The following is a 16217-nucleotide window of genomic DNA, read 5'->3' on the forward strand; positions in this document are numbered from 1 at the left end:
CTATCCCTTTAAAGCTCCACTAGATAGGATTTGTTCAGTAAAAAAAACTCCTTATAAACACCTTGTGTAAGGTGACGAGGCCCTCTAAGAGTTGTTTAGCAACACAGACAGTACAGTGCTAGTGAAATGTCAATTTATAATTTTTGGAGCCTGCCGGTACTTTCCAGACAATTCTGTTCCGGCAATCCCGCTCAAGCCAATCAGCTTCTGTGAGGCAGCCTTTCCTGCTTGGTTTATTTTGTGGATGCATATTTTACCTGGATGGTATATAGCATGAGTACGGGAGCGAAGTTCGGGTACTATAAGAAGCTATAATGGCAGCTAGAGACAATGATAACAAACCACTAAAACCTCCCTTGTCTACTACAGTATACACTAAGAAAACTGCAAAGAAGTGAAAGAAGACAGATAAGCTTTCTATAGCTAGCAACCAGGAACCCTAAGCTAACATTATCAAGGCTACCAATTACATTGAACTTGAGTTTGTGCTTTTTTTTGAACAGGCAATTCTATTTTTCATATTGTTATTCAGAACTTCATTATCGGGCATTGTTGTGGAACCGCTTTCTGACCGGTGAGTAATTGCAAAATGCTGCCATAGTTTTTTTTACTGAAAAAATCCTAACTAGTGCAGCAGCTTTAACTAGAGGGGCAATGGGCGATGTTTATAACTTAGTAATAAATTAAAAGAAATGCTATGTTTGTCATTTTTCCAATGTATCGAAATCGTACCGAACCATGACATTTGCGTACTGTTACACCCCTTATATATATATATATATATATATATATATATGGATGGTGCAGGCCATGGCATTGTGGTCCGTGGTGGTCACTGGAGATTGAGCAAGGGAGGACCTTGCATCTAATGGCACAACATTTTGGAGGTGGTATTCCTAGGGCTTCAGAGGGGAAACATCTGCCATTAGCTTGTGCAATAGGTTTCATTGTGCAGGTACCTCCTCCTCCTACAGTTCCTTATACAGGGCTGGGAATGTGGCCAGTGAAGAGGGCTGATTAGCCAAAGACGTGGGAAGATCCCAGTTTTTAAACCAGAACAATCTATGACAGGCACAGCCGTGCATCTGGTCACATAATGTCCATACACTAAGGTACACAAATACTGTGTGATGAACAAAGAAGACAATGAATACAATGAACTATATTAATGAGGAGGAATACTGCTATGCAGTCCTGTGATTGTCGGGGGAATTAAGATACAGGCTTATTTTTCCATTAGGCTTTTGCGTGTGTGAGGGTGTAGGTGTGCATGCATTTAAAAAGCTCTGAGTTGAAATAATGCTAATAGCGATGGTTTACAGGTTGATAATGTCTGCTTGCTCATGGCTGATTTTATTCCAAGAAGGTAAAAAAAAAGAAGTGAAAGAAATGAAGCACGAGAAAGAGGTAGTAGGTGTCCTTAGTGATGTAATCGTGTACACTATGGCCTTTACTGTAAGAGCATATCAGCCTAAATAGAGCTGGTACTTTGTAGGTTTATTGGGGAAATAGTGTTGGGAAGGATGTGATACAACTTGGAATAATGTGATGCAATAATCTTATGATACCATCATAATCGTTTATTTTGGTAGGTACAAAAGCAGTTTTATTTTATTTACTTGAGGTGTTTTCAAATTTCTGTATTTCCAAGGAACTGGTTGGGGACTCACTTTTGTGAACTAATCAGTTGGCTGAAAAGGCCATAATGGCCTCCCTAAAGGCTTCCGGATTTTTTTTACTTTGGCGAGCCCAACCAGGCAGCACCAGCAAGCTGTCACAGAAGACAGAGGGTGTAATGAAAGCTCACGCTCAGAGCAAGAGTTCCGCTTATCCAGCCAGCAAGGGGGGGAGTCAAGTCTGGGGCTCTTCAGGAATACAAAAACCTACTGATGAGCAGAGCTAAAAGGACAGGATGCCACTGTCCTCATCTTGCAAAGCCCAGGCTTTCAAAGACGACCTGGTGCATGTCGGGGGCTCATGCACCATTCAAACAACTAAAAGCAGAGGAAATGAACTGTCAGTTTATACTATTGTTTTATGTCTCTTCTTTTACCATGTGGTTGTATTGCTTTGCTTTTAAAAGTATTTTTTTGTAATCCAGTATACAATAATTGAAGGTTGACGCAATATGCTTACATGAAAAAAAATCTAATACACCTCAGGTTGCATGTTAGCCATCTTGGCACCTAGCTAACAGGCTTAGTTAATCAGAGATGGTTAAATTGGCCAGATATTTAGATACACATTCTTGTTTGTGAAAATATATTGCACCAACAATGTGTTATTGAGGCATTCAGTACCAGTTGAATGTTAATGGGCAAAATAAGCAACTTTGAGCATGATGATATTGTTTTGCAAGGCACTCTGGTTCCAGTATTTCAGACTTGTATAATCAATCAATCGTGCTTCCAAAAAGCATATCTAGCTAGCAAGCTAAGTCCAAACTGTGCAAAAATACATGCCAGTAACTATTGAACCTAGCAATCCGACTAACCTTATTATTCAGTACTAATCCAGCAGTAATTAGCTACTAATGTTGCTGCTAACTAAACACCAGTAGGTAGCTAGTTTTAGTGGGAGATATTTAACTGTGTTGCACTAATTAAAAGCATCCATGTTGATAACACCTTAGCTAGATGAAAAAATGGCATGACTTAAATAGCAGTTTATCCAAGAATATTAAAATCATTTATGGATTTATTCTTCTATTTTAGTTATTGTGTTGATAATGGTCCGAAAGATAGCGCCAAAACACTGATTTACATCAGTGAAAAGACTGGTAAACCCCTCCCACTTCTCAGAATTCCTGTCTACTATAATGGCTATAGAACATGTACCAAAATGATGGAAAGAGAAATGTTTTAATCTGTTTGATAAAACACTGGTTTGCATTCTAAATGTAAAAAACCTAATATATATATACACATACTTTGAGGAAAGATAAACCAAGCAGCTTCCTACTGAACAGATGTGATAGCAGCCTGACGCCAAAACAACGTACCACCCTTGTGATTTCATTTATGCTGGTGAACAGGTCAACTTCTTGGGAGACAAGGTGCTTCTTTCTTAATCCATTATCTTTTAGATACACTACTATTATCATTTTAATATTATTATTAATAAGAATATTGTTAATAACAATGTTAATACTTCTACTTCTTTCAACTGCCCAAGATACAGTGGATATAAAAAGTCTACACACCCCTGTTAAAATGCCAGGTTTTTGTGATGTAGATAATGTGAAGATAAATAATGTCAGAACTTTTTCCACTTTTAATGTGACCTATAATGTGAACAATTCAATTGAAAAACCTTACAATAACCTGTTTGCATAAGTGTACATACCCTCCTATAACTGGGGATGTGGCTGTGTTCAGAATTAACAAATCACATTTAAACTCATGTTAAATAGAGGTCATTACACACCTGCCATCATTTAAAGTGACTCTGATTAATCACAAAGTTCAGCTGTTCTAGTAGGATTTTCCTGACATTTTTAGTTGCATCTCAGAGCAAAAGCCATGGTCTGCAGAGAGCTTCCAAAGCATCAGGGGGATCTCATTGTTGAAAGATCAGTCAGGAGAAGGGTAAAACATTTCAAAAGCATTAGATATACCATGGAACACAGTGAAGACAATCATCAAGTGGAGAAAATATGGCACAACAGAGACATTACCAAGAACTGGACGTCCCTCCAAAATGGAGGAAAAGACAAGAAAACTGGTCAGGGATGCTTACAAGAGGCCTACAGCAACATTAAAGGAACTGCAGGAATTTCTGGCAAGTACTGGCTGTGTACCACATGTGACAACAATCTCCCGTATTCTTCATATGAATGGGCTACGGGGTAGGGTGGCAAGACAAAAGCCTTTTCTTACAAAGAAAAGCATCCAAGCCCGACGGAAAAGCATGTCTCCCAAAAGCATGTGGGAAAATGTGTTATGGTCTGATGAAACCAAGGTTTTTATTTTGGCCATAATTCCAAAAGGTATGTTTGACACAAAAACAACAATGCACATCAACCAAAGAACACCATACCCACAGTGAAGCACGGTGGTGGCAGCATCATGCTTTGGGGCTGTTTTTCTTCAGGTGGAACTGGGGCCTTAGTCAGGGTGGAGGGAATTTTGTACAGTTCCAAATACCAGGCAATTTTGGCACAAAACCTTCAGGCGTCCGTTAGAAAGATGAAGTTCACCTTTCAGCCCAACAACAAACCAAAGCACACATCCAAACCCACAAAAGCATGGCTTCACCAGAAGAAGATTAACGTTTTGGAATGGCCCAGGCCTGAATCCGATTGAACATCTGTGGGGTTATCTGAAGATGGCTGTGCACAGGAGATGTCCTTGCAATCTGACAGATTTGGAGCGCTTTTGCAAAAAAGAGTGGGCAAATATTGCCACATCAAGATGTGCCATGCTAATAGACTGCTACCCAAAAAGACTGAGTGCTGTAATAAAATCAAAAGGTGCTTCAACAAAGTATTAGTTTAAGGGTGTGCACACTTATGGAACCAGGTTATGAGTATTTTTCCCCCTCAAAAATTTCAGTTTGTTTTTCAATTGAATTGTTCACGTTATAGGTCACATTAAATTCTGACATGATTTCTCTTTGTCTCATTCTTTTACACCACAAGAACCTGGCATTTTAACAGGGGCGTGTAGACTTTATAATCACTGTAGGTATTGTTTCGTCTTCCATCCAGACTGGTCTATGTTTAATAGAAGTTGGTTTGGTGCATAACTTATAATTGTAATGAAAGTACATTTTGGGGAGTTGTGCCAATACTCAATGATTCACTTAGTTTACTGGAGATGTCCTCAGAGGTTTGTAAACAGTAAGTGAGATTTTTTTCCCATTGAGTCTCCTTTTTTGGTATTCCCTAGACAATGTCTTTTTTTGTGTGAGGTGGGTAACAGTATGGGGGAGTCATTCATGTAATGGCTGAACATCTTAAGTGCATGCAGAAATCATTTAGACCCCTTCACTTACATTGTGTTATAGGATTAATAATTTATTAAAAATCTTTTGCAATTAATATACTCAACCTATAAGGATAAAGCAAAAACACGTTTTTACAAATGTGCACCTATTTACTGAAAATTAAATATTGAAATATCTCATGTACTTAAATGTTCCACTAAAATACAAGTTTGAACCACAGAATTTTCTCTGCCAAACCAAGAGGTACTGCATTTCTGATACATGAAGTATGTTCTTTATATAGACAGTCGCTATTTAATTGCCTTGGGCAAAAATAATTCCATATTGGTCATGCAATTGAATGTGTATGGCCCAAACAACAACAATTGACCCGAAAACGTAGGCACTAGCCTTGATTCCAGCACTCACACTAATCTGTTAATTTACGTGTGTTGTTTATCTTATCTACTGGCCCCAAAACAAATTAATGTATGTTCATGCTTAAACCCAGATTGACCATTTTCTGTTCAGTGCTATGTTTTTTACCTTCTTGTCGATAACATTTTCTGATGTACGATATAATGCTCTCGTACGTCTTAATTCCTAAAGTGAATTAAAATGTCATTGAACCTGGAGGACAGGTAGGGTGTGTTGCTTTATAGGAATCTCGGTCATAGAAGATCAAGGTCAGCTAGCTTGATCACTATCATGCCACCATACATTGCACTGAAAACGTGAACTTTAATTTTGGGTCTAATGCCCTCTAGAAATGTTTTCGGAGTTGATTTCATGAAATTAATAAAAGATAATTTAAAAACCCCTGTGCAAGAAGGAAAAACTTCATTTCATATTTGGGCTGCAAACATTTCATCTCAATGGTAAGATTAGAGCATGGGGATTGTCACCACTTCATTGATGCATTGACTATACACCCTGAGAAGTCACCTAATAGTAAAAATCAAATCATCCATGTTTCCTCTTAATTGATTTCATAGCACCAGCTTTTGTATTGGGTTGGGATATTAGCGTGGGGTGTTTCACTGGCACACGATAGGTCCCTTTATACCAACGGCGCAATGGTTGGACACTAAAGCCCTTTTGAACATTATTGCTAATCTCGTACATATCTTCATAGCTACAGTTTACTCTTTGTCACATGGATACTTCCAGCAGGACAACACGGCATGTCACAAAGCATGTACTGTCTCAGAATGGTTCTAGGAATATGACAGTGAGTTCAGTTTAGTGTCCTGTGCAGTCCAGAACTTAACCCAACTGACAAACCCACATACAATCTGCAGCAACTGAATGATGCCATCATGTCAGCTAGTTCCAACATCACTTTGGAATGTTGCCGACAGTTTGTAGAATGCATGCCCTGAAAAAGTATGGCTGTTCTGGAGGCAGAGGTACAATACCAAATGGCTGTACCTGATAAACTGGCTACTGGACTGATATAACATCTGGTCTGGAATCTCTAACATCCTCTTGAAAGTGCTGGAGCTCCTGGTGGAACTTGACCCTGAACCACTATTCATAGTCTTTAATCTTCTGCTCTTACCCTTGTCAAACTGTTTCATTGTTTTTATTTTGCCTGAGATATGTACATCAGATCTAGAGCTTCCCAAAAGATCTGGAGCTTCCCCAATGTTCTGCACATGTTGATCCTCCTGCATGTGTTTGTTCTTCAAGCACAGTAAACGCTGTTTTAAATTGTACATGTTTCATAGGTGCACTCTCTCTAGCATTGTCTGTACTGTCCAATATACAGTTTAGTATATGAAGTTGTACAATGCTTAATGTAGCTTATTTCGCACTTGTCTCAAGAATCCCACCATAAGATCGAAGACGCTATTCTGTAAACTTGACACAATTGCTGGTTCAAGTCTACATGTCCCTTCATAAATTTTTACTCAGTTAATTTGGTTGGGAATCATTGATGGATATAGCAGTATTGAAACCTGTTGCATCCCTTTTTCATGGCATTTGTGTTACATTTTTAACTGTGACAACATCCGTATCCTGTTGGAGTGTGAAACTGGTCTGAGGTGGGCAGCTACTGCCCAGCGCAATGAGGAAGAGGCAAAAGAAGCAAATCGTGCAAGCAACGAAGAAAAGTTTCCCTTTACAAAGTTTAAGTCAAATCATTCTTCAGTTCAGCAGTTATGCACAGTTCAGCATATGTTAAAGACACTATATGATCAGTTTATTTGCATCATAGTGGACAATATAAAACTATACCATGGATCACGTTGCCTCCCACTACATACTGACACAGACATCTGTTCCCAAATTATTTAGAGACAGATATTCAATTAGAAACGCTATGCAGTTCCAAACTAAGCCTATATGCATGTTGCCCTCGCGGTTGTCAGACAAAACATTTTATAATCCCACTGAAGCTGCAACTAGACCTTGTTTTAAAATGTGTTGGTAAATATAATATTTTTGTAAGCCTAGCAGTTATTAATGGACCTTGTTTACATCAAACATTCACAACTCTGCAACATGTCAGCAGAAGCCTCCTACTGACAGGCTTGTATGTATAGTCATGACTGCAACTTTCCATTACTAGTCCTTTTGGCCACATTGAAATCTTGCATGCAAAGCACAAGGAATTCACTAAAATGTAAGCTTATTATTGCTAAATCAATCCCACAAATCAAATGTTCTCTACAATAGATCTGTTAGTTATAGCTACCCATGCCAAAAAGGCAGTAAACTTAGTGTATTATTTCAAAACAACTTACAATTTAGTAAAGTAAAATATATTTCCATAGTATTTAAATAGTAATAAGTATTCTTCAGTATGGTAAACTGGAACCCTGTTTCATACTTCAGTATATGTATAATACATTTATATAGCATGTAGTACAGATTCTCTTAATGCTTCAAATATACTATACATTGTAAATAAATTCAGTGTATATTTCAAGTGTATTTCCAATATGCTATAAAATGCTATTTCCAATACAATACAGCAGCAGTTGCAATTTAAAAAATACTTTCCCAATAGTTTTGGAGGGCACTGGATATACAGATTTCTCTAGTAGAGCTTTCTTATCAAAATGTATGACGTCAGCAAAATCATTGCAAGTAGGTATCAGCCCTAGACTGAATGCTTCAAGAAGGGAGCAAAAATAAATAAAGCTGCAAGAACCATTTAGGTTTCAGAAATGTACTATTGTGAGAAATTAGAAACTTCCCCATAATTAAACAATAAAAAGATAATGTCTAATATTTTTTAAATGCTAATCTTCTGGAACTGTATGACCAATCGGCATTAAGTTAGTTTAAGTTGGGTAGAGAGAGGGAGGGAGGGGGAGGGGCGAGAGAAAGACAGGGAGAGAAAAGCCCCTAAGCTAGCTAATTACACAGCCATTCAACATTTCCATCAGATCAAAAGATTAACTATCGTGGGTAAACATTAAGTTCTCTTGCAGAGAGCTTTCTAAACCTATTCTAATGAAAATGGTTTTCCACTCAGATTATTCCCTCAAAACTAGTCACCACTTGAGAAGCTAAAACACAAAATTATACTTTTTTTTTTTTTCTGTTCTAAACAACTTAAAATGGTGTGCTTATTCTCCACCCCATCTCACTGTAGATTAGTGACTCCTCCAAAAAGTTAATTTTCAAAGCTACAGTATGTGGCCTGTGATAGTAATTCCATCGATAGGAACTCTTACAAAACAGGCCTTAAAAACAGAACATTTGGAGTAACTTTTGCTGAAACACATAATTCAGAAAACATCACTCCAAATTACTAAACTATTAAAGTAAAAGTAAAACAAGGATTGCTTACAAACATGAAAGCGAAGACATAGCTAGAACAATAGTTCAGGTATTGGCTACAAGGTTCTAGTCTTTAATGTAGTGAGAAATGTTTAAAAAATAATGTCTGTTAAAACATTTGCATATTTATTCCACATTGTTCTAAAACATTACAGCAAAACATTTAACTGCATTTTTGATACCTGTGTCTGTGTATTTTAGTCTTTTGTTCACCTGGGAATCCTGTTACAAGGATCTAGGCCAGGATCCTAATGGAACAAGTCCAGCCTTATTTATTTGCTGAATGTTTGACATCCACAAGGTTAACAATATTAAGAGCAGTTCATATGTAGCACCATCATAATTATCGTTCAGCCACTTTGCTCAACATTAGTTACATGCAGAGAGTGCTATCCTATCCCGTTCAGTCCAGTCAGTCCCATTTGGCCACAAGTCGATATTAAACAGGAAGTCTTATGCGTCATTCTTTCTATCCCCCACTCTCTTTTTCTTCCGGTGACGCTTCCTGGGAGCAGACTGACTGCCTCCCTTCCCCCGGACCCTTAAACACACACACACACACACACACACACACACACACACACACACACACACACACACACACACACACACACACAGCAGAGGGAGCATCACTACAGTTCAGTGGAAATGCTTTTAACAGCTGCCTGTAAGTTCCACCATACTAACAGTGTCCCCAAGAGGCCCCCTGCTACAACCGGACACAGTCAGTCTTTGGATCTAATAACCCAGCCAGCAGGCCTCCCCCATGGCTGGGCCCGTAGAGGAAATGAAATGCCCAGATAAGACTCAGTGCCTCCTGGACAGATGAGCCAGAGCCATAGGATGGGGAAAGGGGATTAGGACCTGTAGAAGGCATCATCAACAGGCTGGAACTTGGGGCAATCAATCAGGGAAACCGACAGACATCAGCTTTACTGTTCATCCATTCATCTCTCCCACTAGGAAACAACTGTAAGAGGTACTTTTTCTACAGCATTTCGATTTTACGATTTTGAAACAGATGAGCTGTGTCAAATGACTGGAAGAGGCAGCTAAATCGTGCCAGCTATTGCTGGACTAAAGGCTGTTGTTATTGTCATTCGCTGGGCAGATTCAGGGAATGAACTCTGTAGACTTTAGCCCCCTCCTTCTCATAAATATACACAGTTCTTGGTACTGAGTTTGTTGTGTTTGGAACCAAATTTACTATCCGGTTGATGTTTATACAATTTCCTGGGTTGGGATAGCATGTAGTGAACTACAATAAGCCCACCCGCTTATTTTTTTGATGTGGATACATTACTATCACGTGGACATAACGCACTCCAGCAATAAACTGGGTATTGTTATATAATACGTTTTCTACACCATGGTCTCAAAGACAGAGCAGAGGTAGCTGCTGTAAGAGGATGTGTTTACCGTCTATGTGTAGGCTATAGCCATAACTGTTTGTGTGGTTATGGATGTGTGGGCTAAGTGGAACTATGCAAAAGAAACACTTGCTTTACAGACTGCTGTCCCCAATCACTTCTAATTCTGTATAATTTGAAAGACAGAACGTCTACATTCGCGGAAATGATTAAATCAAGATAGTACTGATGTGTGGCGTTTTTCCACTAACTAATGCACCATAAAGAATAACCTTACATTATTCATTAATAATAGTTCAGTTACACGTTAGAATCAACGTCAACGACGCTTGGCTACTATGTTGAAAAAGGCCTGTGCCAGCAATGTATAGCTAAGCGTACAATGTTTCTGTTCGTGTGATGATTGTAATGATTTCGCAATAATGTAACCATTGGAGAGCTTAAGCGTAGGTAGTAAAGCAACAATTTGACACTCAATATCAATATATCCTCGTACGGTATTATCAAAAATGGATAAATTGTTTTCAAATGTACCTGTTCTTCCTCCGCCGACAAAGTGGCTGCCATTCTTCACGCTCGTTCTTGAGATTTTGACACCTCTTAATCCTTAAACTTGTTCGCTTTTTTGCGTTGCATATGCCTTTCCTTCAGTAAAGGTAAACGACGACACTTCTTTCCTCGTGCCTATCGAGGCAGTACCTCACCCGGTTTTGACTAGGTTAAAGGCATTTAGGCTATCAAGCTGAAATGTTCCTCACAGAATTGCAAAGCTTCACAGCATGTTATTTTTTTTTCCGTCAGATTGGCCTGTTTTAGTTGAGTCGAATGAGAAATTATCTGGATTCTTCCATCAAAAGACAGGATGCATGAGAGAATACCGATGATGATGTTCGTCCAATCTGCTCGAGTTCAGAAGACGTTTGTCTTCAGCAGCTTTTCCTTTGCTCGATCACTGTTGGTATAACTTCACCCATTTGTCCACCTTTGCTGAGAATCAGGAGTAGCCCAAAGAGGCATTCCTGAATGCCCCGGTTTGCTATCTTTTATCTCTACACTACGTAGCTTACGTCGCCCGGGGAGGCAAGGACTATTAGATGGCAACGCAACCCTCTGGTGGCCACCACGAAGAATGACAGTTAAACTTACACGAACCCCTTTCTTCATTCATAAAAATGGCACACAGGAAAATCACCATTTTGTTTCACACACCTTGATGTGAATTATAAACATGCAGTTTGACAATTAAGATTAACCAGGTGATAATGCTAACAAATTGCAGTTTTTTAATACAAAATCAGTCATTCGCCTTCAAACTACAACTACACACACAATAACGTTGTAGGTTGATACCCGAGGCTTAAGAGAACATGGGTCGGAGCATGCCTAATTTTTTACTTCATCCGTATAACGAACTTGGCTACCTGAAATCCGTGATCTTCATCGAGACTTTGTTGAAACATGTCTTAATGTCACGTTTTCATTTACTCATTGAAAGCTGGTCTTTCATATTCCGCAAATTGGTGTAAATGAGCAGTCTAATTTTACTTTATTATTAACCGTTATGACGTAGTGATTTGCATTGCGATCACTTAACACATTTTACCAATTCCGATTCATTAAATACTTGTATAGGAAAAGCTGTGGATTCAATTTGAAATGCATCTTATCATAACGGCTCAAATCAATCAAAGCCGCACTGCAATATTTGTGCAGCTATATGATCAAATTAACTCCGACTGTTCTTGGGTAGCCGAAAATAAAATGTTACACTTTTCAGCATTAGAACTGTGAGCACGGAACTTATTGTAGCTAGGCAATCTAAACATTGTCTTGTTAGAATAATCCTAACAAGACAAAAGTGGACCATTTCATTTTAATGGATTTTGATTAATAAAATATTTGATCAGTCGTAAATTAAGGGAATGATGAAGCAGTCTTCGTAAGGAAGGAATTAAATTGAATTGGTTCTCATCGTCCTAGTCGTTTCATTCCTGTTAAGTTGAGCTACATAGCCATGATTCACACGACGTTCCTCAGCTCATGAACTGCTGGCGATTGACGGGTCGTACAACAACGGTGTAGGTATTTACAAATTGCACCCGGTCACATGATCACCCGATCGAAATGGCCAACTACTCCAAAAACCCTGTTTTAAAAAAGTTATCATCTGATCTCTTCTAAGAGACCTGAGCCTATACAGGTGCTGGTCATAAAATTAGAATATTCTCAAAAAGTTTATTTATTTCAGTAATTCCATTCAAAAAGTGAAACTTGTATAATGTATACATTCATTCCACACAGACTGATATATTTCAAGTGTTTATGTATTTTAATTTTGATGATTATAACTAATGAAAACCCCAAATTCAATATCTCAGAAAATTAGAATATTGTGAAAAGGTTCAATATTGAAGACACCTGGTGCCACACTCTAATCAGCTAATTAACCCAAAACACCTGCAAAGGCCTTTAAATGGTCTCTCAGTCTAGTTCTGTAGGCAACACAATCATGGGGAAGACTGCTGACTTGACAGCTGTCCAAAAGACGACCATTGACACCTTGCACAAGGAGGGCAAGACAAAAGTTCATAGCTTAGAGGCTGGCTGTTCACAGAGCTCTGTGTCCAAGCACATTAATAGAGAGGCGAAGGGAAGGAAAAGATGTGGTAGAAAAAAAGTGTACAAGCAATAGGGATAACCACACCCTGGAGAGAATTGTGAAACAAAACCCATTCAAAAATGTGGGGGAGATTCACAAAGAGTGGACTGCAGCTGGAATCAGTGCTTCATGAACCACCACGCACAGACGTATGCAAGACATGGGTTTCAGCTGTCGCATTCCTTGTGTAAAGCCACTCTTGAACAAGACACAGCGTCAGAAGCGTCTCACCTGGGCTAAAGACAAAAAGGACTGGACTGCTGCTGAGTTATGTTCTCTGATGAAAGTACATTTTGCATTTCCTTTCAAAATCAAGGCCCCAGAGTCTGGAGGAAGAGAGGAGAGGAACAGAATCCATGTTGCTTGAAGTCCAGTGTAAAGTTTCCACAGTCAGTGATGGTTTGGGGTGCCATGTCATCTGCTGGTGTTGGTCCACTGTTTTCTGAGGTCCAAGGTCAATATAACCATCTACCAGGAAGTTTTAAAACACTTCATGCTTCCTGCTGCTGACCAACTTTATGGAGAAGCAGATTTCATTTTCCAACAGGACTTGGCACCTGCACACAGTGCCAAAGCTACCACTACCTGGTTTAAGGACCATGGTATCCCTGTTCTTAATTGGCCAGCAAACTCGCCTGACCTTAACCATATAGAAAGTCTATGGGGTATTGTGAAGAGGAAGATGCGATACGCCAGACCCAACAATGCAGAAGAGCTGAAGGCCACTATCCGAGCAACCTGGGCTCTCATAACACCTGAGCAGTGCCACAGACTGATCGACTCCATGCCACGCCGCATTGCTGCAGTAATTCAGGCAAAAGGAGTCCCATGCTCATACTTATCAGTTGGCCAACATTTCAAAAAATCTATTTTTCAGAGATACTGAATTTGGGATTTTCATTAGTTGTCAGTTATAATCATCACAATTAAAAAAAACATTTGAAATATATCAGTCTGTGTGTAATTAATGAATATAATATGCAAGTTTCACTTTTTGAATGGAATTACTGAAATAAATAAACTTTTTGATGATATTCTAATTTTATGACCAGCACCTGTAGATGACCTCACCGCTAATCCCATTCGAGTTTCAGGTGTGCAGTTGATCTGGGAGTGGGACTCAATATGGAAAGACATGCAACTTCTGAGCAGGAGAAAACAATCTTAACCTCTCCTGCACATGTGCTTAATTGTTCTAGAGTGTTTCCTAACCTGATAAACTGGCCATGAGGGGGTATTTCAGGGATACTCTGGATGGCAATTTTCAGCTGGTAGTACTAAGATCCAGAGCCTGCTGGTTCGGTTCTAACTAATCATTAAGTGCACCCATTCAGACTGGTTTCAGGGGACAAATGTAAATAATTTTAGGAAATCTTTGACAGCTGTATTCACAAGATGTTATACTTTACCACCATCTCCCACCATCATCCCTGGCCACCATCTTGACGTTCACTCCAAAGACCAAAGTTTGAATCGCACCAGAGGCAATCTTTTTCTAACCATAACCCAAACCCTAACTCTACCCTTTCATACCTAACACAAACCATGTTTTCTAGCCTTAACCCCAGTGCTGTGATACCTCACTTTAAACAGATGTTGATGTACATTTTTTATTAAAAAAAATGTTTTAGTCGCAAATTGTAATATACAAACAGTGCTCAAAAAAATTAAGGGAACACAAATCACACATTTGGTCTCAAACGAATTATTAAAGATCAAAATCTTTACTGTATATTGTGTAATTTGTTGAGAACAAAATGACAAACGTCAATGGAAACCAAAATTACCAACCGACCGAAAATCAAGGTAAACAATTGAAATCACAGGCTGTTCCAACTTGCGTGAATTTCATCATGGCAACTCATAATGTGACTCAGTGGTGTGTCTGGCCCCCATGTGCCTGTATGCACACCCGACAACGTTGGGGCATGCTCCTGTTACGTAAAGTGTGTTAAATTACACAATAAACAGTAAAGATTTTGATCTTTTATATATTTTGTGTGACCCAATGTGTGATTTAAGTGTTCACTTTATTTGAGCAGTGCATTTAATGAAGCTGCCAGTAGAGGACCTGTGTGGAATCGGTTTCTTAAACATGACACTAATGTATTTGTCCTCTTGCTCAGTTGTGCACCGGGGCCTCCCACTCCTCATTCTATTCTGGTTTAGAGACAGTTTGTGATGGGAGTATTACACAGCCATTTTTGATCAATTTGATGTTATTTTAATGGACAATATTATTTTGCTTTTCTTTCAAAAACAAGGACATTTCTGTGACTCCAGACTTGTGAACGGTGGTGTGCATACATACATTTTAAATGGGTGTCACATAGACGCATATGTTACAAATGTCCCCTGAGACAAAGTTGACCTACTCAGTCTGGTAGGTCTAAAGTCCCTGATTAGAGGGTTACAATGAAACAATTGTGTAAAACTGGTTTTGAGGTCTAGAGTTGAATACCCCTGTTCTAGAGGATATGGAGCAATAGAAATTAAACTGGCCTGAAGGGGCACTACTTTCGTTCGTCCAGAGTTTGAACTCAAGTGTGGGCAAAAAGTTACAAAAACAAGCATTACCATAACAGTGACTGCAATTAAAAAGGTGCACTTTAACTCAATTAAGAAGTTTTTTTCTATTTAATTTTGCCTGTAACATAAAACAATGCCGTTTGTTTATAATTTTAAATGGCAAAAGCCTTTGTACCATTTACAAACTATAGTGAATTATATGAAAGCACTATGCTGCAGAAGAACGTGGTAATGAAATTGGTAGTCTTATAGTTTGCATTCTCACAATGGAGAACAATTTTAAGCTGTAATGTAAACATGTTACTTCTCAGCTATAAATCAATCTCTGATGCTTTATAGCTTTACAATTTACTTTCTCTAGTGATATAGCATTCTTAGATGTTTATGCACAAATTGTGCCAAACTAGGACAGTTTGAAATGTTAATTTTGTGGAGGAGGAAAACAGCTCTTTTCTTGGAAGTGTTTTGATAAGAGCCCCGCCAAATTCTGACCCTGAATAGTTTCTATCAGTGTGCGCGGGTGGTGGTGGGGGGGGGTTGTACGTGTGGGAGTTTGTCAGTCAACTGAAACGAGCACGTGTGAATAACAGAAACCAGGCGTCAGAAAGTTTTGATCAGTGTGGTTATGGGTTGACAGGTACACATTGTTCCTGGAAAGCTGTATCTTAGATGACTAATTAACACCACTCACTAACCGCACGCCTCTCAGCTCTCTTCAGTCATTTTCACAATGACAAAACTGAGAAACAAACAAAAAAAAACAGAACACTGTGCCTTCTATCCTCTTCAGAGAATGTTTGACATTCGGTTGTATTAAAATACATTGACCACAGGCGTGGAATTCACTCTTCAGCATTTGACCTTCCAAATAACTGAAAACACTTGCTTGTTTTTTGACCACACGTTAGAAAATGTGAGACAAGCTAGAATAACAAAAC

The 16217-nt window shown here is 38.8% G+C and overlaps 1 protein-coding gene across 1 annotated transcript in view; it reads right to left on the minus strand.

The window, feature by feature from the left end:
* ptpn9a (protein tyrosine phosphatase non-receptor type 9a) overlaps positions 1 to 11131 on the minus strand; it is a 41741-nt gene extending 30610 nt beyond the window's left edge. The window contains exon 1 of the mRNA XM_010884301.4: positions 10626 to 11131. Within this exon, the coding sequence (XP_010882603.1) occupies positions 10626 to 10658 (33 nt within the window). The 5' untranslated portion in view covers positions 10659 to 11131. The remainder of the gene's footprint in view (positions 1 to 10625) is intronic.
* Positions 11132 to 16217: the final 5086 nt, after the last annotated feature.

Source organism: Esox lucius, chromosome 19 (assembly GCF_011004845.1).
Source record: "Esox lucius isolate fEsoLuc1 chromosome 19, fEsoLuc1.pri, whole genome shotgun sequence".
NCBI lineage: Eukaryota > Metazoa > Chordata > Actinopteri > Esociformes > Esocidae > Esox > Esox lucius.